At 44.5% G+C, this 26,148-nt stretch overlaps 4 protein-coding genes and 1 pseudogene across 9 annotated transcripts; 1 reads left to right on the top strand and 4 right to left on the bottom strand.

The window, feature by feature from the left end:
• Positions 1 to 2,725: 2,725 nt before the first annotated feature.
• Positions 2,726 to 7,076, top strand: LOC119353334 (serine/arginine-rich-splicing factor SR34-like). 2 transcript variants are annotated; one of them, XM_037619932.1, is made up of 14 exons: positions 2,726 to 2,859; positions 3,334 to 3,440; positions 3,723 to 3,788; positions 3,877 to 3,951; positions 4,019 to 4,121; positions 4,207 to 4,253; positions 4,363 to 4,420; positions 4,871 to 4,920; positions 5,094 to 5,150; positions 5,238 to 5,323; positions 5,397 to 5,495; positions 6,517 to 6,553; positions 6,621 to 6,695; positions 6,783 to 7,076. In XM_037619932.1, the coding sequence occupies exons 2-14, from the start codon at positions 3,354 to 3,356 to the stop codon at positions 6,795 to 6,797; spliced, it is 855 nt and encodes a 284-aa protein (XP_037475829.1). In that variant the 5' UTR covers positions 2,726 to 2,859; positions 3,334 to 3,353; the 3' UTR covers positions 6,798 to 7,076. The 2 variants fall into 2 exon arrangements, 1 of the variants encoding a protein (XP_037475829.1); XR_005170395.1 differs by lacking the exons at positions 6,517 to 6,553; positions 6,621 to 6,695; positions 6,783 to 7,076 and adding exons at positions 5,991 to 6,082; positions 6,170 to 6,510.
• On the bottom strand, positions 7,034 to 8,048 carry LOC119353336 (universal stress protein PHOS34-like). The gene is made up of 4 exons (XM_037619933.1): positions 7,754 to 8,048; positions 7,574 to 7,671; positions 7,375 to 7,493; positions 7,034 to 7,296 (listed from the first exon to the last, which is right to left on the bottom strand). The coding sequence occupies exons 1-4, from the start codon at positions 8,019 to 8,021 to the stop codon at positions 7,209 to 7,211; spliced, it is 573 nt and encodes a 190-aa protein (XP_037475830.1). The 5' UTR covers positions 8,022 to 8,048; the 3' UTR covers positions 7,034 to 7,208.
• Positions 8,049 to 9,203: 1,155 nt separating this feature from the next.
• LOC119353337 (F-box protein At5g07610-like) lies at positions 9,204 to 18,653 on the bottom strand. 4 transcript variants are annotated; one of them, XM_037619936.1, is made up of 4 exons: positions 11,566 to 11,841; positions 11,061 to 11,132; positions 10,769 to 10,834; positions 9,204 to 10,676 (listed from the first exon to the last, which is right to left on the bottom strand). In XM_037619936.1, the coding sequence occupies exon 4, from the start codon at positions 10,673 to 10,675 to the stop codon at positions 9,473 to 9,475; it is 1,203 nt and encodes a 400-aa protein (XP_037475833.1). In that variant the 5' UTR covers position 10,676; positions 10,769 to 10,834; positions 11,061 to 11,132; positions 11,566 to 11,841; the 3' UTR covers positions 9,204 to 9,472. The 4 variants fall into 4 exon arrangements, with proteins under 4 accessions (XP_037475833.1, XP_037475832.1, XP_037475834.1 ...); XM_037619935.1 differs by having other exon boundaries at positions 11,043 to 11,132; XM_037619937.1 differs by lacking the exons at positions 11,061 to 11,132; positions 11,566 to 11,841 and adding an exon at positions 18,467 to 18,653.
• Positions 17,088 to 19,582, bottom strand: LOC119353338 (F-box protein At5g07610-like). 2 transcript variants are annotated; one of them, XM_037619939.1, is made up of 4 exons: positions 19,354 to 19,582; positions 18,275 to 18,340; positions 17,947 to 18,174; positions 17,088 to 17,850 (listed from the first exon to the last, which is right to left on the bottom strand). In XM_037619939.1, exons 3-4 carry the CDS (start codon positions 18,156 to 18,158, stop codon positions 17,481 to 17,483), a joined length of 582 nt encoding a protein of 193 aa, XP_037475836.1. In that variant the 5' UTR covers positions 18,159 to 18,174; positions 18,275 to 18,340; positions 19,354 to 19,582; the 3' UTR covers positions 17,088 to 17,480. The 2 variants fall into 2 exon arrangements, with proteins under 2 accessions (XP_037475836.1, XP_037475835.1); XM_037619938.1 differs by having other exon boundaries at positions 17,088 to 18,174.
• A 2,789-nt stretch (positions 19,583 to 22,371) lies between these two features.
• LOC119353339 lies at positions 22,372 to 25,622 on the bottom strand (annotated as a pseudogene).
• Positions 25,623 to 26,148: the final 526 nt, after the last annotated feature.

The raw sequence follows: 26,148 nt of genomic DNA on the forward strand, positions 1-26,148 counted from the left end.
GGACTTACATATGGTTGAAAAACCAATACCCCCTATCCTGATGAACTGTGATAATCAAACTGTGATCGTCAAGATAAACAGTTCTAAGGACAATATGAAGTCCTCAAGGCATGTGAAGAGGAGACTAAAATCTGTCAGAAAATTGAGGAACTCCGGAGTTATTGCGTTGGATTATATCCAAACGTCGAAAAACTTGGCAGATCCATTCACAAAAGGTCTATCACATAATGTGATAGATAATGCATCGATGGAGATGGGTTTGAGACCCACCGCATGAGTTGTCCATAGTGGTAAACCACTCTATGTGATCGGAGATCCCGTGAAGTAGAAGTGGGAGACAAGCTGTTGGTCAGATGGGAGGAGAGTATCCCTATATTAATTATCCCACTCCGTGAAGATGCAATACTCTCCTGATCTGCATGGCAGATTGATACTTATCTTAATGTGTTCCAAGTGGCTTATTCGGGTAAGCAGAGATGTTGTCCTGCAGAACATCTTCTGAGGAACACACCTATATGAATTTGACTATTAACGTCGCAGTCTGTGAGAATTGGGTGTTCTCTAATAAATTCATGAAAGGCCCTGGAGTATGACGTATACGCTCCACCCGCGGGGAAGCCTTGCGGCAGCCCAGTATCGGTCAAGAATTTGTGTGAAACTAGTTTCACAGAAAACTTGTAGTTCAAGGCATAGTCCACTATTCAAGTTGTGATCTAGTGTAGCATAAATTTCTAAGTGGAAGTTCAACTTCACAGTCTCCACTAAGCACCGATATATAAAACAATGTTTTGGAACTAAATGATGAGATGTGCCAATGAGACTTTGTGGGGGATTGTTGGAATTTTGCTAGTAGGCCTTTGGCCCAAAGCCCAACTAAAATTCTGAAATTCTCTTGGCCCATTCATGCACACATGTGAGTGGAGTGAGTGAGGCTAAAGTTTAGTCCCACCCCGAAAGTTGAGAGAGAGTTGCACCTCTTTATAAGGTGAGCTCTTCTACCACTTGTATGAGCATGAGAAGAGGAGACCTACACGCGCGCTCCTCCTTCTCGCAACGCCATGCCTCGTCACGACGCGCCGCGCCGCGCCGCGGCGCGGGTTGCGGGATTGAGCCGAGCCGAGGACAGAGCTATGCACGTTGTCTATATTTTTGCTGCATGGGAAAATTAATGAGTCATTAATTAATAATTAACGGACGCGTTAATTACTAAACCGTTTCCGATTCTTTTGGATCGTGACGACTCGGACGTGGGGTTTACTCCCACGACCTACCCGGCCCGCACTATATAGTCAGGCAGACGTCTACCCTAGCCGTCGCTGCTTCGTATGGTTTCTCACCACCGTTCCAGATCATTGCGCCGCCAAGCAAGTCTTCTCCATCCCTCCTTCCGGCGTGCACCGCGAGAAGGGACAGCAGGCCTCCGGAACCCCGCCTCTCGTGATCCTGTACGGGAGAGGGGCGATCAGGTTTTTGGGGAGCGCACTCGCGCAACTGCTGGCAGCGACGACTTCGCGAACGACGACTTCTTCCCCGACCTCGGCAACCTCATCCTCGACGACATGGGCGACAATGTCAACGCCGGCGGTGCTGCACCCGCTGCATCGTATGTGATTCTATCCTTCCTGTTCGAGATCGTGGTAGAATTCATGCTTCTAGTATGTGCCCTAGATGTGATATATTCATCTGCTATGCTAGTTCGCATGATTAGTTTAATCTCTGCTGCTGTGGTCATGATTTATCTTCTGTTTATTTGGATTAAATCTCGTAGTAATTTGCTCATATTTCCAACATTATTTATCTTTACACTTGCAACATCATTTTCATCACTTTACCACTGCTTTGGATCACTAAAATTTATAGGCACTTTATTTGAACCTTTCAAAGGACGAAAGATTGATTCATGTGCTCCTTGTGGAATCGATACTGTTACTTCGAAAAAGCTACAACCAAACCCTATGCACTTGCAAGACATCAAACTTTTTCTGGCGCTGTTGCCGGGGAGCTGAGCGCTTTTGATCTTTGTCTTGAGTTTGGTTTGAATTTCGTGTACTAAGTTGTTTGCAGATCCAGAGTTATCATGGCTCAAACTTTTTCTGGCGCTGTTGCCGGGGAGCTGAGCGCTTTTGATCTTTGTCTTGAGTTTGGTTTGAATTTCGTGTACTAAGTTGTTTGCAGATCCAGAGTTATCATGGCTCAAACTTTTTCTGGCACTGTTGCCGGGGAGCTGAGCGCTTTTGATCTTTGTCTTGAGTTTGGTTTGAATTTCGTGTACTAAGTTGTTTGCAGATCCAGAGTTATCATGGCTCAAACTTTTTCTGGCGCTGTTGCCGGGGAGCTGAGCGCTTTTGATCTTTGTCTTGAGTTTGGTTTGAATTTCGTGTACTAAGTTGTTTGCAGATCCAGAGTTATCATGGCTGAGTTCGGCCACAACTATCAGCTATATCGACCATGCGTCTTACGGGACCACCTATGCGAGAAATTTTCGCACCATCATGACCCAATCCAACCTCTCATATGTAGTTCTTGCGTTGGTAGTTCTTTTTTTTTAGGGATGCCCTTTGGAAGAAGCTTGGAAGAGAATGTGAGATTCTCGTTGCGAGTAGCCCGTTGGGCCCAATCGTGAACAACTCCGAGCTCGACTAGACTCCGGCCCGCGCCCGTTACGCCTTACGCCGGACCCACATCAGCGGGACCCACATGCATAGAGACGCGGACCGACCAAACCCGCACGCCGCTTGTTCTATAGCTCGGCCGCTCGGCAGGTCAAGCCGCCCGCCCGTAAACCCTATCTTCTCCTGTTCCCCTTCGCCCCCGGCCGGCGACGACGCCGCGCGCGCAGCGAACCCAGCCCCTCCTCCGGTACGCTCCCCTCCCCCCCGCCCCCTCCGTCAACTCCCCACGCCGATTGGCCCGCTCCTCTGCTGAATTCGTCGGCGGTTTGTACTCGGGGGCGTGCTCTGTTCGTCTAGGGTTTGGTGCGGGCGCGCGGATCTGCAGCCGCGCCTCCGCCCCCTCGCGGTTTTGATTTCCTCTGGAGAATCTCGGTGTTCTAGGGTTTGTGGGCGCGGGTGTGGCAGGACGGCGGGGATCTCTCGCGCCTTGAACGCCCCTTCTTGGGGATTGAAATCGTAGGCTGTTTTTGTCGGGAAATCTAGTTTTGTTCGTGCTTTTACCGGCCTGAAGTAGGCCATCAATTTCTCAGTGTGCTTGTTCGCCGTGTGAATTTGTTTGTAGTTGTGTTCGCTGTTTTGTTTGCTGTATCTGAATTCAGATATTCCTGTCAGTCTTCTTTCTAGTAGTAATAACTGTGCTGTGCTCTTCTGGGCGTGATAGGTTGCAGTAAGCAAGGAAGGATGAGTAGGCGCTGGAGCCGGACCATTTACGTTGGGAACCTCCCAGGGGATATCAGGGAGCGGGAGGTGGAGGATCTCTTCTACAAGGTTGGTATTCCCACTTCCATTACTATATGTATATATCGAAGGTGATGAAACAGTGACAGATGTATTTAGTGTATTTTTCCTGGAACATAGGAATATTGTTTAGTTTTGCTGTAATAGTACTTCAGTTAATTCCCGTCTTTTAATTTGAGTGGTATAAGATAGCATTATGGTTGTGCCACTCACTATTAAGAAAATAATGCGCAGTTACTAATTTGATCTGCTGATTGGAGTTTTATACTTGAATTCTGTGTGAAGATCTGATGTTAAAAATATTTCTTGCAGTATGGACGGATAGTTGAAATTGACTTGAAGGTCCCCCCAAGGCCTCCTGGCTTTGCTTTTGTTGAGGTAACTTGTCGAATATGTTTTATATTTGCTTCTTGGTTGATTACTGTTAGATTTGTTGGAGGTCACGAAAGCTACTTTTTGTGTGTAGTTTGAAGATCCCCGTGATGCTGAAGATGCGATTCATGGCCGAGATGGCTACAACTTTGATGGGAATCGGCTTAGGGTAGGTGCAATGTTTTCTTTGTAGTTTGCTCTTCTCAGTTCACATTTCTAATCCTTACTATGCACAGGTTGAACTTGCACATGGCGGGAGGGCCAACTCTTCATCCCTTCCGAACAGCTATGGTGGTGGGGGACGCCGTGGTGGTGTCTCTAGGCATACGGAGTATCGTGGTACGCAAAATATATATCTAAACATAATATTGATTGCTCATATTCTTTGTCTATAAACTGAACTCGTGTGCCTGCCATTTGACAGTTCTGGTTACTGGACTACCTTCTTCTGCATCATGGCAAGATCTAAAGGTCTGTAGAAAGAGTACAATATCATATATTCTGTCAACTTTTCTGTTCTTTTTCGCCTTATCATGTTTTCACTCTTCATTCTCTGAAGCTTCATAAATGTTTTTATCAGGACCATATGAGAAAGGCTGGTGATGTTTGTTTCTCTGAGGTGTACCGTGAGGGTGGTGGTGAGTTAGTTTGGGTCCCTGCTGCAGTTCTCTTCTTCCATCATAGCATTATTAGAGAAATCACTTCACTAACTTTATTTCCTGATCTATATTTAATTGTAGTTCTGCTATTATTATTTTTTTGTAAATGCTGATATACTGATGTCTTTATCCAGATCATGTTACAAAGATTTAAAATGTATTCATTACACTGGATACTCTAGCATTTTAGGCTCATGCTGTGCACTACGCCTTTAATATGCCCAGCATGCACATTGTCGAGCTTAGTACAAAAGATGACTCATTGTTAGAACATTTAATCTAGCCTTTTTGTGTTGTCAATTGCACTGACAATTTTTTCTACACTGTTTCTATTAAATTAATAAGCTGCTGTAACAATGGTTCTTTCTGTAAAGTCATGTATGCTATGTTGCTGCTACTTTTTTTGACCTACATCATTGTTTGCTATAGGTACTATTGGAATTGTTGATTATACAAACTATGATGATATGAAGTATGCTGTAAGTTCTGCTTCTCCTTTTCGGTGTCACTTCTGGTGCCTTGCTAATTTTCATTACATGGAATGCTTATTTTTCGTCACACTTATATAATCTAGTTGAACATATGGTTTTTGAGCTGTCTTTACTTTTTCATAAAGGTGGAGAAATAATTTTCTGGAATTAACCTTTTGCAGATAAGGAAGCTTGATGATACTGAATTTAAAAATGCCTTCTCTCGAGCGCCTATAAGGGTACACCGAGACGTCTATTTGTAGTTCAGTTTTGGGCATTGACTTGTTTTGAAATTAACAAATGGACCACCTTGTTGTTTTCTGAAGGTGAAGGAGTATGCTGGAAAAAGCAGCCGCTCCTATTCACGCAGCCGTAGCAGAAGCCGAAGTGGCAGCTACAGCAGGAGTCCAAGGTCAGTCTTTGATTAATTCTGTTGGTCCTGTATAATGTAACTGACCACTGACCAAATTTGGATATGCTTTCAGTCCAAAGAAAAAACCATCACGCCGTTCAGCGTCAAGATCTCGGTCGAGATCAGTTTCTTCCCATTCAAGGTCACCGTCAAAGGAACGCTCTCCATCAAGGTAACTGAGCTCCTATGGCCTGCGTACCTCCTCCTACCCCAAGAAAAAGAAAAAGAAAGATGGAACAAGTAGACATCACTGCAATTATTTTTATAATCAAATGTTGCTTGATTTGTTGGCACATCTATTACAAAAGAAGTATGTTCTGGTTGAAACTTGAAATAATAGTCTGGAAAATCCTAAATATTGTTTCTCATTGATGCAATCTTTATCAACAAAAGATGCATCAAATCTGACATTCTAAATGTCCATGTTGCCAGGTGGCAATACACCATAACCCTCTTGCATTGGCATATTGGGTTTATGTATGATATTCTGGTTAAACCTGCTGATTTTTCCTAGTGTTAAATGGAAAACTAGTGGCATAATTATTATCTATCTGGTTGCTTGGAAACTTTCACAAGTTTTATCACGCTCTGGTGTCACATGTTTCTTGTCTAACTGAACTGGCTAGTGTCCGGTGTTTCTTAAAGCCTCGAATCATTTCTTCCTTAGATGAGGGATTGTGCGGCGATCTAGGGATTGCATATTAGGAAATTGAGGATGGGGATTTGGTCAGTTTGCACCAGCTCCATTGGTTGACCGAGGTATGGTAATAAACTGGGAATTGAACTGGAAGCTAAAAATCATCTATTGTTTTTCTTTACCTAATGGACTGTAACTGATTACATCAGAGCTTGGGCATAGAGGTTTGGAACTCTGGAAGTAGAGCATTAAGGATTGACGGTTTGGACTATGACGGCACAATGGTATTTGCTCAGATTTGAGTACGCGAGGACTGGCTCCTTCACAGGCTTCAAATTGGAGGGCTGTTCTAGCGTATATGCCGTAACATTGACACAAAACACTTTCAGTACTGCATGTTTTTTGACACAAGGAACTGATTGCTTTTAATTTCTGTGAACCCATTTTACTTGCATTTGGCGATTGGAATGCCGGGGAGGATGGAGGTTCTTGGAAGCAAGCTATTAAAGCCCCATTCTGGATATTGATTTCTCTTGTTTTCTGGAACTTTTTGCAGATCACCAGCTAAATCCCGATCCCCTGTCGCTGCATCTGTAAGTATTCTCAATCGTACTTTCGCAATATCTGTTTATGAAACTTACCTTAGTTGTTTTTGCTCAGCCCGTCGTCAATGGTGAAGCAGTAAGCCCCAAGAGGGATCCAAGCAAGAGCCCATCACGTTCCCGGTCTCCTGATGTAATATAACTCTTGTACTTGTGTTCACTTATTGTCGATTGGGAAGTGTTTGTTGCTCTTATACTAAGTATCCAATTGCATTTTCAGGCCAAATCAGAGTAAAACTGATGCGAGGTTAGGGGCGGTGAGAGGCGGAGCCATGGTCTTCAAATTCTTCATATTTTGTCTTCGCCGACTTCTGCATCCGCTGTTATAGTACTATCTCTGTGTTCGGTTATTCTAGGTTCCTTGATGTTTCTGTAAAAACTTGTTTGGATGGATTCTTGAGATTTATGTACTCTTTTCATTGTCAGCATTTTTACTTGGATTATTATCTATGGTCGTTGACTCGGAAGATATTTGAATACAGTAACATTGCCGTTTGTAATGCTGAAAATACAACCTGGATTTGAGGTATTGGTTCAGTTTTCGCGACACTGTTTACATAGTACTATTTGTTTGACATCACTTGCACGCACACAAAACTACGGATTTTACAAGAGATACAACAGGATCGGCGCCACAATGACGCGATCATTTCTTGGTCTTGGGCTGCTTGACTATCATGACGGAGCAGTGCGCATGGTGGGCGCAGTAGTCGCTCACGCTCCCGAGAAATGCCCTGCAAGAAGCGTCCATGTTCAGATAAAACCCATGGCTATTAGCCAGCAGCATGCGGAACAGATCATCAGTTAATTACCTCTTGATTGCACCGTAGCCATGGCTGCCGACGACGAGCAGATCGGCGTGGTGCTTGTCGACGGCGTCGCAGAGCACGTACCTCGCCTCTCCTTCCATCACCTCTATCAGACCATGCACCTGCGATTTGGCATGAGCAGTACACTTTGAGCAAATGTCTCCGATCGAGCAATGCGGTGAACGGTGGTCGTGGCTGTTACCGAGTTGGCGACGCAGAGGCGTCGCGCCCTGTCAACGACGTCCTCGGCCCTCTTCCGCAGGTCCGCATCCACCACCCTCACCACGTCCCCGGCGGCGGCTGAAAATTCCGAAGCAGAGAGACGGAATCAAGCCATGTTTTCCCCTTAAAAAAGGCTACAAAATGGGTCTATGGCAGGCACCAGGGCTGCCGAAGGTGACGACGGAGGACGCGGGCGGCTTGGCGTGGACGACGACGAGCTCGGCCGCCACGCCGGCCGTCGCCGCGTGCCGCACGGCCCACTCGAGCGCGCGGTAGCTGTGGTCGCTGTCGTCCACGGCCACCAGCACCACCGTCTTCTTCCTACTGCCATCCTCCGCCGCAGGCGCAGTCTTGGTTTCCGCCATCGCAAGGAAACTATTGCTTTTGGTTGGCAGGTTTGCTGTGTGTGATCTGATGAGCAGCGCCATCGAGGGGCGTACATATAGGGCCACGGCCAAAAACCGGAATGGATGGATCATGGACAGTGGATACTGGTGGCGGCAGCCGGCAGGGTGCCCCGGTTTTCGCTTCGTTTGGCTGTTGGTTTTAGCTCCAGCTTTGCAACTTCCGTCCTGCGGCTGCTGGATAGCGACCCGCTAATAGTACAGCCACTCAGCCAACCAGTGCGTGCTGACTGCGACCGTTAGTTTTTCAGTTTCTGCTCCCGGAACCTGTGATTAGCCATAGTAGGCGTAGTAAGATACTTACTGGTCAACACACACACGCTTTACTTTTAAGTTGTACACGGAAGAAGATTACATAGTCTCGTATAGCGCGGAAGTGCTATTTTGATCCCGAGCTCACATGCCCCCGCCTCTTTTTTCAGCAACACCGCTTCCGATTATTGCAGTGGTCGGTAATAAGTAATAACACGGTCGCAGAAACGAAGTTTACAAGCAGCAGCATACATTGTCCATAATGTAAGACGTTTTTTGGCACTACATTTGCGTGCATTGTCCTCGAGTCCTCATGTACTTGGGTGCATCGACCTCGAGTTCTCATGTCTCTTGGCAACACAGCATCTTGGGTCACAAGTCACAACACCCAATAGGTGTGTGTGCGGCACCTTTTTGAAAAGAGAAAAAAAAAACAGTTTTGCAGTGGAAAAGCCATGCAGCATTTCGAAAGGACTTCCTTTTCGGGCTCGCGCGGAATTTAAATGGATCCATATATTGATATTCATACAACACTAAAACAACAGCTATGGTATCGCTTCTCAGTGTTAATAGCTGCGTACCTTTCTCGTCAGATGTTTGTCTTGTTAAAAGTTGTTTCAGCTATGCATGCAAAAAATGTTGCTATGCATGGGTTAACATGCATTAGCACGGCAAACATGCAGGCGTACATGTCAAACATAAAAACCTCAGGAACTACTAGTCCCACAAAATTTCTACAGAATTCATGTGATTTTTAAAAAAACGGAGGCATAAGCTGCTGGCCTTACAAGGACACCATTAAGGTCAGGCAAAAACTCGCAAAGGTAACGCAGCTTCAAGTTGTCTCTGCCAAGATTGACATAAGTAGCGGTCAACATATATGGGAAATATGGACATGGCAATTGCGTCCAGGATTCACGTATAAGAAGCACATTTCATAAAGGCATCACACCGTCTCCCATAAAAACTTGGTAAATAATCAGGCCAGTCCAAAACAAGCAAACTTGGTCAACATATACAGGGTCTTAATGACTGAAAGCATTTCATAGACATATCAAGACTAAATCAAAGCAAAAGCAAAAACTGCAGAGGGAACAAGAAAAGTTATTAGAGAGCTATACCAAAGCTGTAGCCCTATGGTTTAGCTGTGATAACTGGAGGTCCAACACTTCTAAAAGACTCCATATAATTGTCGGTAACAACTGTCAGCCTCCACCCTGGAGTCACGCTTCCACTCTTGGTTTGCCAATGCGCGAGAAAAATGGAACATAGGGAAGATATGGAGGAAATGTGTCATACAAGTGATATTTTAGACTGCAGATAACACAAACTTTACCACGGTCCATGTCATATGACAGTAGCACATCCTTGCACCTCCAAACAAAGAATATCAAATTGCATTCAGGATGGATTGCGATCAAAGCATAGTCCCTCTGGAACAAGAGATCAGCATAGTCCCGTTGTAACATGTGATTTTTCTCCCCAAAAAGCTCCCCAAAAAGTTGTGAAGTGCTGATGTTGTACTTAAAGATCCATTCATTACCATTATAGTCCTCAAGAATCCAGACTGATAATTTGGAGCTATCGTTGTCTCTCATATTTATAAAATACAATCGCCCTTGAGATTGACCAATAAAAGCCAGAGGACCTAAACAAATGTTTCCAACACACATGGTTTCAAGCAAAGAAATGGTCCTCCATGTCTTGCCTTCCGTGTCAACTGCTAGTATCTTAAACTCACATGTGAGCAAGTGCATCATTCCATTGAAAAAGACACCTCTCATGTCAACTATCTGAATCTCATTGTCGCCCCAACCATTTTCCTTGTAACTCCAGGCTCCTGTCTCTGATGAGTAGATATTAACACCTGAGATATATCCATAGTCCTCATCACCCTCTAGGATCTGGAACACATGGAAGTGGGGTGACATGGCTCCATCGAAACCCAAACGGTACGCCAATGCATCGCTTTTATGGCCAGCATCAGGCAGGACTACCCATTCCTCAGTGGCAGGATTACATACCACATAATCAGCTTCGTCTATTGGGGAGTCCTTCCAGCAGAGGCAGAAAATAAGGCCATTGCAGCAGTCCTTTGGCAAAATCTGCCTGTATCCCGTCAAGAAGGACAACGAGGAATCAGGGAATAGCTGCTCTTGGTCCCTTGATATACCATCAAAAGTGGGAAATGCTATCAAACCATCCTCATAGTTGAGTCTGTGCTTGGGGTAGAAGAAGCCGGAGATGGTCTGGGGCAGCTTTTTGCGGTGTTGGGAGATGAGGAGGTACCAGAGCCGGGAGACACACTTGAATCGGCACACTGACTTGACGGGCAGCAGGGACAGAATCTCGATGATAAGGTCATCTGTCAGGTCAGCAGCGGAGGTTGTCCCGTTCTTGGAGCAGTTCATCTGTGTGCAAGCCATTCTGACAAGTAGAGACGGAACACTAAAATAGTCATATCAAATATCAGTGCATGACAGAATGAAAGGAAGAGCACGGAGGAAGAACAGGCATACCAGTCTACTGAAGCAGGGAGCGGCAACGATGGAAGTGGCTATCAATGGCGGTTCTGCGGCTGACGGCTGGGAACAATAGTTACAGTGGCTCAGATAGTTGAATAAAATGCCAAACAACAAAGAATAAATCAAAATAGTACAAGCTATTGACAGCGACGTGTAACAAGTTGTACTATTTGAAACTTACTGGTTAGAAACAATGCCTGGGAACAAAACATCAAGACTTAAATACACTTTGTGAAAGTAAAATGTAAAGGCAGTCTTTCGTTTTCACCGCTTCCTTTGTTCTCACCAACGGTCGCCTGGAGGATGGAGCGCCAGGCACGGTGGCTGCAAGTCGGACGCGTGAGCCTGACGGACGTGCCTGAGTGAGGTGCAACCAAACACGGATAGTTGAGGCTCAAGCAAATCGCTCCAGCACAGCAACCAAACTAGCCCAACATGCATTAACATTGTGACATCTTTGTTCTACAACTGCTCCATTAAGTACAAGTTCAAAAACGAAGTCCAGCCAACTACTATAACTATTAATATGGATCGGAGGGAGTACTGAAATTTCTTTCGGATAGGTGTATATGGTGTTAGAATTTTACAGGCTCCTTTTACACCTTATTATGTTTTGGTTTTTGACGAGAATCCTTTCAGAATTTTTATTGAGTCACTTGACTTGCATTTCTGTGACTGTGAGTATACATCTGTAACTTCCACACAGAACCTAAGGCTGGAGGAGTATGAGCTACGAAGAAATGAGACCACCCATAGCATAGCAGTTAACCTAAATAGGTTTGATGTCGTACCTAGTAAGTCAGACGCCGCTGCTCTTTTCCTGTCCTGCCGGCGAGCTTCCAGACCGCCGCCGCTTCGTCCCGGTTCGTCGCCGCTGCCCGCCACATTCGGGATCGACTACAGGATCTCAAGCCATGCTTCCGCATAGTCGATCCATGGTCCGATTTAGGGATCAGGTCCCAAGATCTGAGAGTTGGCTGGAGGATTTGGGGATTAGGGTTCTTGTTCGGCCTGTGTGAAGCGGAGAAGGCCGTTTGTGCGGAGAAGAGAGAAGACGCTCTACGGGCTGCCGAAATTAGACCAGCCCACATAAAACTCCGACTGGACCTGCCATTCCACTCTAGCCACTGTAGAGACCCGGACCGATTTTCCAAGCATTTTTTATTCGGTTTTGAACAAAGCACAAAACAATGTATGTTCCAAATGGGAAAATTTGAAATCATGAAATTTAATTAAATAATGGAAATATTATAAAAAACAAACATTAAAAAAACAAAATTTGAGGACATGACATTTTTTGTTGAAAATTTCAAAAACGCGGACAATTTTTAGGCATAGTTGTGAAGCACATATGCACTTTTCACATGGTGTGCTTGACGCGAGGGGAAATACAGAACACAAAAAGATGGATCTTTTTTGTCAAGAAAACCTATGAAATAACAAACAAAATCCGAAAAACCAAAAAAATGCATGGAGACAAAAAAAAATTGTGCTCCCATGAATGCGCCCAAAGCGCGACACGTGGCGGCGGTTGGTCGCACCACATGGTTCGCCCATGTGCGCTCGTTGTGAGCTCCTCCCGGGGGTACCGCTGGTTAGTTGACCCCATTCTTAGGAGTTCTTATTAACCATCCGCAAGCTTGGCTAAGAGCAAGAGTAGGTCGGCGGCACAGTTTGCCCGTGAGCGATTTTTTAAAAATTATCTTCAGTCTTTTAGGTTGTCGGTTTGCCCGTGAGCGATTTTAAAAAAATTATCTTCAGTCTTTTAGGTTGTTTCTCAACCCCCCAAAAAATGGCTGTTGTTTTTTAGGAGCTACATATTTGAAAACCTATTTATTTTAATAATATTCTTTACAAAGTTGTTCAGTATGTTTTTTATAGAAAAGATTGTTCTATATTAAAAGAAGTTCATCGTATACTAAAAAAAATCAGTAGGAAGAAATGAATATGACATGTAGGCCCACATAGTAAGTGAGAGAAGTGAGTAATCCCGGTTTAATTTCGACCACACATACAATTTTTTTTAGGGGTAAACCATACATACAACTTCAAGCTTTAAAATAGACTTTACTCAACCCACTTCATTTCATGTGACCTTTAAAAACGGAGGCATACACGCTCCTGGCCTTACAAAGACACCATTAAGGTCAGGCAAAAACTCGCAGGTAACACACCTTCAAGTTGTCCCTACCAAGATCGGTATAAGTAGCGGTCAATGTATATGGAAAATATGGACATGGCAATTGCGTCCAGGATTCACGTATAAGAAGCACATTTCATAAAGGCATCAAACTGTCTCCCACTCTTCCATAAGCCACGAGTCGCATTGTGGCCTCCAGGGGTTGCGGATAAATTGTAGAGAGATCTATTAATGCATATACTTTAACTCCGCCTATGTTGTCTCAACATAGCCGGTCCCAAGCCCGGGTAAAGGAGGAGGGTTGTGATAGGCTTGGCGAGCCAACGTAAAAACTCAGCCACTCTTATGGAGATGAAACCCAAAAGATTTTCGTTGGGGCGTAACCCTCTCAGCGACGCGCCACATCGGAACCCGGGTGTGGTGAAAAATGGGCAAGGGCCGGGCCGTCACCCCCCAAGTGGCGCCCCGTATCTTGATCCGGATACGGTGGCAAGTGAGCGAGGATCGGGTCGTCGCATCCTTAGTGGCGCGCTACATCGGCGCCCGGATGTAGTGGAAAATAAGCAAGGGTCTTCGCATTTGACTCGACGAGTGCGAAGGGTAAGGAAGCTAGCCGAGCCTAGGAGGATTCGCTTAGGTAGCTGGAACGTAGGGTCTCTGACAGGGAAGCTTCGGGAGCTAGTTGATGCAGCAGTGAGGAGAGGTGTTGATATCCTTTGCGTCCAAGAAATCAAATGGAGAGGACAGAAGGCGAAGGAGGTGGAGGATACCGGCTTCAAGCTGTGGTACACGGGGACGGCTGCAAACAGAAATGGCGTAGACATCTTGATCAACAAGAGCCTCAAGTATGGAGTGGTAGACGTCAGGAGACGTGGGGACCGGATTATCCTGGTCAAGCTGGTAGCTGAGGACTTGGTTCTCAATGTTATCAGCGCATATGCCCCGCAAGTAGGCCACAATGAGAACACCAAGAGGGAGTTCTGGGAAGGCTTGGAAGACATGGTTAGGAGTGTACCGATTGGTGAGAAGCTCTTCATAGGAGGAGACCTCAATGGCCACGTGGGTACATCTAACACAGGTTTTGAAGGGGCGCATGGGGGCTTTGGCTATGGCATCAGGAATCAAGAAGGAGAAGATGTCTTAAGCTTTGCTCTAGCCTACAACATGATTGTAGCTAACACCCTCTTTAGAAAGAGAGAATCACATCTGGTGACTTTTAGTAGTGGCCAACACTCTAGCCAGATTGATTTCATCCTCTCGAGAAGAGAAGATAGGCGTGCGTGCCTAGACTGTAAGGTGATACCTGGGGAGAGTGTTGTATCCCAGCATAAGCTGGTGGTTGCTGACTTCCGCTTTCGGATTCGTGTCCAGCGGGATAAGCGTGCCAAGGTCGCTAGAACGAAGTGGTGGAAGCTCAAGGGGGAGGTAGCTCAGGTGTTCAAGGAGAGGGTATTTAAGGAGGGCCCTTGGGAGGAAGGAGGGGATGCGGACAATGTGTGGATGAAGATGGCGACTTGCATTCGTAAGGTGGCCTCGGAGGAGTTTGGAGTGTCCAGGGGAAGGAGAAGCGAAGATAAGGATACCTGGTGGTGGAATGATGATGTCCAGAAGGCACTTAAAGAGAAGAAAGATTGCTTCAGACGCCTATACCTGGATAGGAGTGCAGACAACATAGAGAAGTACAAGATGGCGAAGAAGGCCGCAAAGCGAGCTGTTGGTGAAGCAAGGGGTCGGGCATATGAGGACCTCTACCAACGGTTAGGCACGAAGGAAGGTGAAAGGGACATCTATAAGATGGCTAAGATCCGGGAGAGGAAGACGAGGGATATTGGCCAAGTCAAATGCATCAAGGACGGAGCAGGCCAACTCTTGGTGAAGGACGAAGAGATTAAGCATAGATGGCGGGAGTACTTCGACAAGCTGTTCAATGGGGAGAATGAGAGTTCTACCATTGAACTGAATGACTCCTTTGATGAGACCAGCATGCGTTTTGTGCGGCGCATCCAGGAGTCTGAGGTGAAGGAGGCTTTAAAAAGGATGAAAGAAGGCAAGGCGATGGGCCCTGATTGTATCCCCATTGAGGTGTGGAAAGGTCTCGGGGACATAGCGATAGTATGGCTAACCAAGCTTTTCAACCTCATTTTTCGGGCAAACAAGATGCCAGAAGAATGGAGACGGAGTATATTAGTACCAATCTTCAAGAACAAGGGGGATGTTCAGAGTTGTACTAATTACCGTGGAATTAAGCTGATGAGCCATACAATGAAGCTATGGGAGAGAGTCATTGAGCACCGCTTAAGAAGAATGACAAGCGTGACCAAAAATCAGTTTGGTTTCATGCCTGGGAGGTCGACCATGGAAGCCATTTTCTTGGTACCACAACTTATGGAGAGATATAGGGAGCATAAGAAGGACTTGCATATGGTGTTCATTGACTTGGAGAAGGCCTATGATAAGATACCGCGGAATGTCATGTGGTGGGCCTTGGAGAAACACAAAGTCCCAGCAAAGTACATTACCCTCATCAAGGACATGTACAATGATGTTGTGGCAAGTGTTCGAACAAGTGATGTCGACACCGATGACTTCCCGATTAAGATAGGACTGCATCAGGGGTCAGCTTTGAGCCCTTATCTTTTTGCATTGGTGATGGATAAGGTCACAAGGGGTATACAAGGAGATATCCCATGGTGTATGCTCTTTGCGGATGATGTGGTGCTAGTTGACGATAGTCGGACGGGGGTAAATAGGAAGTTAGAGTTATGGAGACAAACCTTGGAATCGAAAGGGTTTAGGCTTAGTAGAACTAAAACCGAGTACATGATGTGCGGTTTCAGTACTACTAGCTGTGAGGAGGAGGAGGTTAGCCTTGATGGCCAGGTGGTACCTCGGAAGGACACCTTTCGGTATTTGGGGTCAATGTTGCAGGAGGATGGGGGTATTGAGGAAGATGTGAACCATCGAATCAAAGCCGGATGGATGAAGTGGCGCCAAGCTTCTGGCATTCTCTGTGACAAGAGAGTGCCACAAAAACTAGAAGGCAAGTTCTACAGGACGGCGGTTCGACCCGCAATGTTGTATGGCGCGGAGTGTTGGCCGACTAAAAGGCGACATGTTCAACAGTTAGGTGTGGCGGAGATGCGTATGTTGAGATGGATGTGTGGCCACACGAGGAAGGATCGAGTCCGGAATGATGATATACGAGATAGAGTTGGGGTAGCACCAATTGAGGAGAAGCTTGTCCAACATCGTTTGAGATGGTTTGGGCATATTCAGCGCAGGCCTCTAGAAGCTCCAGTACATAGCGGATGGCTAAAGCGTGCGGAGAATGTCAAGAGAGGGTGGGGTCGACCGATTTTGACATGGGAGGAGTCCGTTAAGAGAGACCTGAAGGATTGGAGTATCGACAAAGAGCTAGCTATGGACAGGGGTGCGTGGAAGCTTGCTATCCATGTGCCAGAGCCATGAGTTGGTTGCGAGATCTTATGGGTTTCACCTCTAGCCTACCCCAACTTGTTTGGGACTAAAGGCTTTGTTGTTGTTGTTGTATCTATTAATGCATATACTTTAACTCAACGCATACTGTGCTTGAGCGTTCATTTTTTCCATTGTAAGTTGCCTTATCTTTATTAGCATGAGAAAGCAATGATTCATTCTTTCCATTATTCCTTAAGTATACAATTAACTCAAGGTTTTTCAATGGATATGATAAGCTGGAGAAGAAGAAATGAGCAGGCAAGAAGCCAATGACTACCACATATAATCAGGTCAGTACAAAACAAGCAGACTTGGTAAATAATCAAAGCAAAAGCAGACTTGGTAAATAATCTCAGTCAAGTCAAATTACAGGGTCTTAACGGCTGAAATCATTTCATAGATACATCAGGACTAAATCAAAGCAAAAGCAAAAACTGCAGAGGGAAAAAAAGAGGAGTCATTGGAGAGCTATACCAAAGCTGTAGCCCCATGGTTTAGTTGTGATAACTGAAGGTCCAACACTTGTAAAAGATTCCATATAATTGTCGGTAACAACTGTCAGCCTCTACCCTGGGGTCAGGCTTCCACTCTTGGTCTGCCAATGCGTGAGAAAGATGGAACATAGGGAAGATATGGAGGAAATGTATGATACGAGTGCTCTTTTAGACTGCAGATAACACGAGCTTTACCACGGTCCATGTCATATGACAGTAACACATCCTCGCACCTCCAAACAAAGAATATCAAATTGCATTCAGGATGGATTGCGATGAAAGCATAGTCCCTTTGCAACAAGAGATCAGCATAGTCCCGTTGTAACGTGACATCCTTCTCCCCAAAAGCTCCCCGAAAAGTTGTGAAGTGCTGATGTTGTACTTAAAGATCCATTCATTACCATTATAGTCCTCAAGAATCCAGACTGATAATTTGGAGCTATCATTGTCTCTCATATTTATATAATACAGTCGCCCTTGAGATTGACCAATAAAAGCAAGGTCACCTAAATAAATGTTTTCATCACACATAGTTTCCAGCAAAGAAATGGTCCTCCATGTCTTACCCTCAGTGTCAACTGCTAGTATCTTAAACTCACGTGTGAGCAAGTGCATCATTCCATTGAAAAAGACCTCTCATCTCAACTATCTGAATCTCATTGTCGCCCCAACCATTTTCCTTGTAACTCCAGGCTCCTGTCTCTGATGAGTAGATATTAACACCTGAGATATATCCATAGTCCTCATCATCCTCTAGGATCTGGAACACATGGAAGTGGAGTGACATGGCTCCATCGAAACCCAAACGGTAGGCTATTGCATCACTTTTATGGCCAGCATCAGGCAGGACTACCCATTCCTCAGTGGCAGGATTGCATACCACATAATCGGCTTCGTCTATTGGGGAGTCCTTCCAGCAGAGGCAGAAAATAAGGCCATTGCAGCAGTCCTTTGGGAAAATCTGCCTGTATGCGGTCAAGAAGGGCAACGAGGAATCAGGGAATAGCTGCTCTTGATCCCTTGAAATACCATCAAAAGTGGGAAATGTTATCACATCATACTCATCATTGAGTCTGTGCTTGGGGTAGAAGAAGCCGGAGATGGTCTGGGGAAGCCTTTTGCGGTGTTCAGGGTGGGAGATGAGGCTGTACCAGAGCCGGGAGACACACTTGAATCGGCACACTGACTTGACTGGCAGCAGGGACAGAATCTCGATGATAAGGTCATCTGTAAGGTCAGCAACAGAGGTTGCCCCGTTCTTGGAGCGGTTCATCTGTGTGCAAGCCAATCTGACAAGTTGAGAAGGAAAACGAAAATAACCAGATCAAACATCAGTGCAGGACAGAATGAAAGGATGGAAGAAAGAGCACGGAGGCAGAACAGGCATACCAGTCTACTGAAGCACGGAGCGGCAACAATGGAAGTGGCTATCAACGGCGGTTCTGCGGCTGACGGCTGGGAACAAAAGTTACAGTGGCTCAGATAGTTGAATTAATTGCCAAACAACAAAGAATAAATCAAAATAGTACAAGCTATTGATAGCGGCGTGTAACAAGTTTGCTAATACTATTTGAAACTTACTGGTTGCAAACAACGCCTGAGGACAAAACGTCAAGACTTAAATACACTTTGTGAAAGCTAAATGTAAAGGTAGTCTTTTGTTTTCATCGGTTCCTTCATTCTCACCAACGACCGCCTCGAGGATGGAGTGCCAGGCACGGTGGGCTGCAAGTCGGACGCCTGAGTCTGACGGACGTGCCTGAGTGAAGCTACGTCTCTTTGATCAGTTATCTTTCCAGAATAAATACTAGCTAGGGTTTTCAATTTTGCTCCCAGTGTATCCATAAATGAGACATTTGTTCAAGGAGGAACCCTTCCGGGAATGTAATTACGAATAAATGGTTTATTTCCAAATTAGCGCCATCTCAGTGTGGCAACCAAACACGAAACGTAGAGTCTCAAGCAAATCGCTCCAGTGCAGCAACCAAGCTAGCCCAACATGGTTAACAATGTGACATCTTTGTTCTACAACCACTCCATTAAGTACAAGTTCAAAAACGTAGTCTAGCCGACTAACTATTAACATGGATACACGGTGTTAGAATTTTACAGGCTCCTTTTACAACTTTTTTGTTTTTGTTTTTGAGAATCCTTTCAGAATTTTTATTGAGGCACTTGACTTGCATTTCTGTGACTGTGACTATACATCTGTTACTTCGACGCAGAACCTAACGCTGGAGGAGTATTAGCTGCAAAGAAATGAGACCGCCCATAGCAGTTAACCTAAATAGTACTTCCTCCATTCCTAAATATAAAGTCTTCTAGAGTTTTTAATATGGACCACATAAGGATGTATATAGACATAGTTTAGAGGGTAGATTCACTCATTTTGCTCCGTATGTAGTCTATATTGAAATCTGTAGAAACACTTGTATTTAGGAACGGAGGGAGTAGTTTTGATGTCGTACCTATTAAGTCAGACGCCGCTGCTCAACCTCCGCTTGTCCTGTCCTGCCGGCGAGCTTCCAGACCGCCGCCGCTGCCCGCCACATCCGGGATCGGCAGGAGCTCAATCCATGCTGCCGCATAGTCAATCCATGGTCCGATTTAGGGATCGGGTCTCAAGATTTGAGAGAGGGCTGGAGGATTTGGGGATTAGGGTTCTTGTTCGTCCTGTCTCCTGTGTGTATGAGGCCGTTTGTGATTTTGTGGGGAGTGCGTCACGCAAGGAGAAGACGCTCTACGGGCTTCGGCCCAAATTAGACCGGCCCGCAGAAAACTCGGCCCTAAAATCTTGTGACTGACATAATAAAGCTTTAGCGGTTTCTCAAAAAAAAAAAAGCTTTAGCGAGATTGTCAAAAAGAAACTGTAGTAATTGTTGTGAAATCATTGGTCAAGGATACTCTTTGCAAATGTCATCCTCACATCTTTTTGTGATGACAAATGGTGTACTGTATGTACGACACTTGTCACAGCCTAGGTTTTTTTTTGTATATTCATTCTTCCTAAACTTTTTATCTATTAAATCTTGCGCCCAAACCATGAACCATTATTATCCTTGCGTTTCTTGCGTTGACATCTTCAAAATTAGATCTCATGTTAATAGATTCGGACAAACCTTTTTCTGAAAAAAGCAGAAAACAAAAAAATCAGAAACTAATTCTTTTGGAAAAATGGAAATAAAAATAAAAATCAGAAAAAACACATAGTGTGCTTCACGCGAGGAAAACACACAAAAAAAGTATGGATCTTTTTTGTCGAGAAAATTTATGAAATAACAAACAAAATCTTAAAAAAACGCATGGAGACAAAAAATTGTGCTCCCACAGATGTGCCCAAAGCATGACATGTGACGGCGGTTGGCCATATCACGCGGTTCACCCATGCGTACCCGCTGTGAACTCCTCCCGGGGATACCGTTGGTTAGTTGACCCCATTCTTAAGAGCTCTTATTTACCACCCGCAAGCTTGGCTAATAGCAAGAGCAGGTTGGTGGCACAATTTGCCCGTGAGCGATATAAAAAAAATCTTCAGTCTTTTAGGTTGTTTCTCACCCCCCCCCCTCCCAAATAGTTGTTATTTTTTAAAATTAAAATGGTTGTTATTTCTTAGGAGCTACATATTTGAAAACCTATTAATTTTAATAATATTCTTTAGAAAATTGTTCAGTATGTTTTTTATAAAAAATTTGTATATTAAAAAAAGTTCATCATATATTTAAAAAGTTCAGTAGGAAGAAATGAATATGACATGTAGGCCCACATAGTAAGTGAGAGAAGTGAGTGATCCCAGTTTAATTTCGACCACACATACAATACAACTTCAAGGTTTAAAATAGACTTTACTCAACCCACTCCATTTCCTGTGATCTTTAAAAACGGAGGCATACACGCTCCTGGCCTTGCAAGGACACCATTAAGGTCAGGCAAAAACTCCCAAAGGTAACACAACTTCAAGTTGTTCCTTCCAAGATTGATATAAGTAGCGGTCAACATATATGGGAAATACGGACCTGGCAATTGCGTCCAGGATTCAGGATTCACGTACAAGAAGCACATTTCATAAAGGCATCACACTGTCTCCCATAAACCACAAATCACATTGCGGCCTTGATGGGTTGTGGATAAACTGTAGAGAGATCCATTAATGCATATACTTTAACTCGACGCATACGTGCTACAACCAGGCCCGTCGAGGAGGGTGTGCAAGCGGTGCAATCGCACAGGGCCCCGCAAATCGTAGGGGCCCCGATCAGAGAAAAAAACCATGATATGATCCGGTTCATGCGCTGCATGTTTGACTTTTTTAACTGGCTCGCCTGATCCTACCGCAAGAAAACTGCAGCCGAATGCAGCAACTCGCAGTCTCATCGTTACGGGTGAGGCCCATAGTCTTTTTTTACGAGTGAGGCCCATAGTCAATATCGTCGTTCTCCACTAGTCGCAGCAAACAGGCCCCCAGCCGGATGCACGAGATCAAATAGATAGTTTTGTCTCTCCGGAAAAAAAAAACAACTTCACCAAAGAGAAATAGGGAGGCGCCGTCTACCTGCTTCTACGAAGGGACGAGCTGCCGATAGATGGCGGACGGCCACTGCGCGTCCGCTGTACGGCCGAACGTGGGCACCTATTTCCCTGCTGCAGCAGTCTCATCTGATCATCCCAGAATATATTCCGAGGTACTCCCTCCGTTCCGAATTACTTGTCACAGGTATGGATGTATCTAGATGTATTTTAGTTCTAGATACATCTATTTCTGCGACGAGTAATTTAGAATGGAGGGAGTAAGTCGTAATCCATAAGCCCGGATTCAAAATATGCGGACGAGAAACTAGTTAGGGTTATATATTTTTTGATACAATTCTGGTTTTTTTGATGTTTTCATATCGTACCGAATGCAATCCCTACAAATAGAGCAGTGCTACTCCACTAGGCCTGTACTTCATTTTAATCAAAATTAATAGGCTTGAGACATTACCCGCAATCTAATTTTTAATTCTAGTACCATTCTTTGGTGTGTGCTTTTCTACTATACTACTAGCATATTTCATTGCAAAAAAGACTCAATCGATTTTTTCTTTTATGAGAATAGACTCGACAGATTTAAAGATTTTGTTTAAGAAATACTAGACAGATGATGCTTTTCGGTAGAATATACGTTTACTCTTTCGCATTACTATGTGATAAATATTATACGAAATAACACATATTCAAAACTATATTATTAAGTGAAAATATGTCTAGTTATATTAGTTATACAATTTTCTGCAAACCTTTGGGCCCCGTGTCACATTTTGCACTGGGGCCCCAAATTCCTGGAGACGGCCCTGGCTACAACGTCCATATGTTCCATTGTAAGTTGCCTTATTTCTATTAGCATGAGAAAGCAACAATTCATTCTTACATACGTTTAGATTTTTTCATTATTCCCTGAGGATACATCGAACTCAAGGTTTTTCAATGGATAAGATATACTGGAAGAGAAATGAGCAGGCAAGAAACCAATGAGTAGCACATATAATCAGGTCACTCAAAAACAAGCAGACTTGGTAAATAATTTCAGTCAAGTCAAACTAGAGGGTCTTAATGACTGAAACTATTTCATAGATATATCAGGACTAAACCAAAGCAAAAGCAAAAACCACAGAGAGAAAAAAGAAAAGCATTAAGAGCTATACCAAGCTGTAGCCCTATGGTTTAGTTGTGATAAACTGAAGGCCCAACACTTGTAAAAGACTCCATATCATTGTCGGTAACAACTGTCAGCCCCCACCCTGGAGTCATGCTTCCACCCTTGGTCTGCCAATGTGCGAGTAAAGTGGAACATAGGGAAGATATGGAGGAAATGTGTCGGAGAAGTGGCTTTTCAGACTGCAGATAACACAAACTTCACCACTGTCCATGTCATGACACTAGCACATCCTTGCTCCTCCAAACAAAGAATATCAAATTGCATTCAGGATGGATTGCGATCAAAGCATAGTCCCTTTGCAACATGAGATCAGCATAGTCCTGTTGTAAGTTGAGATCCTTCTCCCCAAAAAGCTCCAAAATAAGTTGTGCAATGCTGATGCTGTACTTAAAGGTCCATTCATTACCATTATAGTCCTCAAGAGTCCAGACAGATAATTTGGAGCTATCGTTGTCTGTCGTATTTATAACATACAATCGCCCTTGGGATTGACCGATAAAAGCAAGAGGACCTACAAAAAGTTTCCCAGAATCATAGTTTCCAGCAAAGAAATGGTCCTCCATGTCTTACCCTCAGTGTCAACCGCTAGTATCTTAAACTCATAGGTGAGCAAGTGCATCATTCCATTGAAAAAGACACCTCTCATGTCAACTATCTGAATCTCATTGTCGCCCCAACCATTTTCCTTGTAACTCCAGGCTCCTGTCTCCGATGAGTAGATATTAACACCTGAGACATATCCATATTCAACATCACCCTCTAGGATCTGGAACACATGGAAATGGGGTGACATGGCTGCATCGGAACCCAAACGATATGCCAATGCATTGCTTTCATGGCCAGCATCAGGCAGGACTACCCATTCCTCAGTGACAGGATTGCATACCACATAATCGGCTTCGTCTATTGGGGAGTCCTTCCAGCAGAGGCAGAAAATAAGGCCATTGCAGCAGTCCTTTGGCAAAATCTGCCTGTATCCCGTCAAGAAGGCCAACGAGGAATCAGAGAATGGCTGCTCTTGGTTCCCCAAAATACCATCAAAAGTGGGAAATGTTACCAAATCACCCTCGTCGTTGAGCCTGTGCTTGGGGTAGAAGAAGCCGGAGAGGGTCTTGGGCAGCTTCTTGCGGTGTTGGGAGATGAGGCGGTACCAGAGCGAGGAGACACACTTGAATCGGCACACTGACTTGACAGGCAGCAGGGACAGAATCTCGACGATAAGGTCATCTGGAAAGTCAGCAGAGGAGGTTGCCCCGTTCTTGGAGCATTTCATCTGTGTGCAAGCCATTCTGACAAGTTGAGATGGAAAGCGGAAATAATCAGATCAAATATCAGTGCAGGACAGAATGAAAGGCCGGAAGGAAGAGTATAGAGGCAGAACAAACATACCAGTCTACTGAAGCAGGGAGCGCCAACAATGGAAGTGGCTGTAAACAGTAGTTCTATGGCTGGCAGCTGGGAACAATAGTTACAGTGACTCAGATAGTTGAATAAAACGCCAAACAACAAAGAATAAATCAAAATAGGACAAGCTATTGATAGCAACATAAACAAGCTTGCTAATACTATTTGAAACTTATTGGTTGCAAACAATGACATGACCAATTATAGTTCTAGTCGTACAAATATTGACGACACACAAGCTGCTGGTCTGGACCAAGCTATTGCTGCTCCATTAGAGGTCGCAGCTGGCGGTGTATATGTTCCGACTTCCGACAAATCTACGATTGAGCTACAAGACCGCAGATGAGCTACTGTTCTATATATGCATGTTTATGTTTTGCAGAACGGAAGGGGTATGGACCAAAGTGAGATATATAGTACAGGAAATAAAGGAGAACAATAATAATACTTGTGGAGAGGCCAGATTCTACACGTACATATTTGGAGGCAAGCCGTACAGGTATTTTATTATTTTGCATGATTACGTGAGAGAGATAGCTGGATGGAGATATTATTATTTTGCAAACAAACTAATTAAAGTGGAGGACCTATCTGCTGCACTTATATGGTATAAATGGCAGAGGCTGGTAATCATCTACTCCTATTCCTACCACGCAGAGAAAGAAAGTGGGGATGTATTTCCATAGGTGATTTGTCGAGTCTTTGTGCTGTTGGATGGGGGCCACCTGCAAGCTTGGGGATGATGTCGGTTGCTAATATATTAGGATAGAGTTGTTTAGTTGAGGTGTGGCCGAGATGCAAAAGGCTTGCACTACCTAATATAAATAAGAGTTTGGTTCGCTTTTACGTACGTGCCGTTTCTTGTCGTCTAAGTTTTTGTCAAGTCGGCTACTCTATAAAGCCAGGGTATGAGACATTGTAAGTCAGGATATTTTAGATGAATTAGACACTATGCGTGTTCCGGCCCGTCGGCCATTATCGAGTTTAGAGAAATCTTGTTAAAAATCTCTACCGGCGTATGAGTTCCTGCGACACGACACATAGGAGATCACAAGCTGAGGCTCTACGGTTCGTTCACGTTAATTATTCCTTCGGATCTAGAGGTTAGCGTGTTGTTTCGGCAGGATTTGCGAACATCTTCGTAAACATGCTACGATTACTTGCTGCCATGGAGGTTTGTTACTAGAATTTTAAAGGCTCCTTTTAAACTTTTTGGTTTTGATGAGAATCCTTTTAGAAGTTTCATCGAGTCACTTGACTTGCATTGCTGTGACTCCGAGTATACATCTGTAACTTCCACGCAGCTCCTAAGGCTAGAGGAAAACTACTGGAAACGAAGAAACGAGACCACCCATAGCACGCTAAATAGTTTTGATGTCATACCTAGTAATTCAGGCGCCACTCTCAACCCTCCGCTTGTCCTGTCCTGCCGGCGAGCTTCCGGGCCGCCGCCGCTTCCCCCCGTTTCGCCGCCGCTGCCCGCCAAATCCGGGATCGACAGGATCTCAAGCCATGCTGCCGCATAGTCAATCCATGGTCTGATTTAGGGATCAGGTCTCCAGATTTGAGAGTGGGCTGGAGGATTTGGGGGTTAGGGTTCTTGTTCGCCCTGTGCAAAGGCCGTTTGTGCGGGGGAGTTTTTTTTTTCTTTCCAGTATACTGATATAGTGATATTTTCTTTCTCTGAGAACTACTGATATAGTGATATGCATCGCGCCATAGCCTGCCTGTAGCGGCGATCGCTCACAGGGACCGGATAGATGGGCCAGGCCCAGCGCGAAGAAAACGCAAAACACTCCGATGCAAGGCTTTGGATCATTGGATGGGGGGAATTATGGAGTCCATGCAAGAAGCATAATCTATCTAAAAAAAACACAATAAGCATATAATCCTATACGTATACTAGCAAAAATGCCCGTGCGTCACAAAAAATATATAAATATTGTACATGCAAATCCAACAATACATGAACTAAATGAAGCATATGGTTAGTATATTAGTATATATACATTTGAAATTGTAGTGGCTCAACACCGATCGTCTAGTATATACTAGTATTAAAACATGCAACATTTGGTTTTATCCTCGATAAGAAATACACATTGGATGTATAAATATCCTAAGAAAATTATTTAAAAGTAGTATATGAGATTCTTCTTATAAAAAT

Source organism: Triticum dicoccoides, chromosome 2A (assembly GCF_002162155.2).
Source record: "Triticum dicoccoides isolate Atlit2015 ecotype Zavitan chromosome 2A, WEW_v2.0, whole genome shotgun sequence".
Taxonomy (NCBI): domain Eukaryota; kingdom Viridiplantae; phylum Streptophyta; class Magnoliopsida; order Poales; family Poaceae; genus Triticum; species Triticum dicoccoides.

What these genes read in the sequence shown, in the direction of transcription:
- LOC119353334 (XM_037619932.1), top strand. Translation starts at nt 3,354, where the DNA reads ATGAGTAGGCGCTGGAGCCGGACCATTTACGTTGGGAACCTCCCAGGG. An exon ending in TGGAGGATCTCTTCTACAAG is followed by an intron (nt 3,441 to 3,722) that starts GTTGGTATTCCC and finishes TATTTCTTGCAG; the next exon opens with TATGGACGGATAGTTGAAAT. An exon ending in CTGGCTTTGCTTTTGTTGAG is followed by an intron (nt 3,789 to 3,876) that starts GTAACTTGTCGA and finishes TTTTGTGTGTAG; the next exon opens with TTTGAAGATCCCCGTGATGC.
- LOC119353337 (XM_037619937.1), bottom strand. Translation starts at nt 10,675, where the DNA reads ATGGCTTGCACACAGATGAACTGCTCCAAGAACGGGACAACCTCCGCT.
- LOC119353336 (XM_037619933.1), bottom strand. Translation starts at nt 8,021, where the DNA reads ATGGCGCTGCTCATCAGATCACACACAGCAAACCTGCCAACCAAAAGC. An exon ending in CGTCACCTTCGGCAGCCCTG is followed by an intron (nt 7,672 to 7,753) that starts GTGCCTGCCATA and finishes CGGAATTTTCAG; the next exon opens with CCGCCGCCGGGGACGTGGTG. An exon ending in GGCTACGGTGCAATCAAGAG is followed by an intron (nt 7,297 to 7,374) that starts GTAATTAACTGA and finishes CGCTTCTTGCAG; the next exon opens with GGCATTTCTCGGGAGCGTGA.
- LOC119353338 (XM_037619938.1), bottom strand. Translation starts at nt 18,158, where the DNA reads ATGAACCGCTCCAAGAACGGGGCAACCTCTGTTGCTGACCTTACAGAT.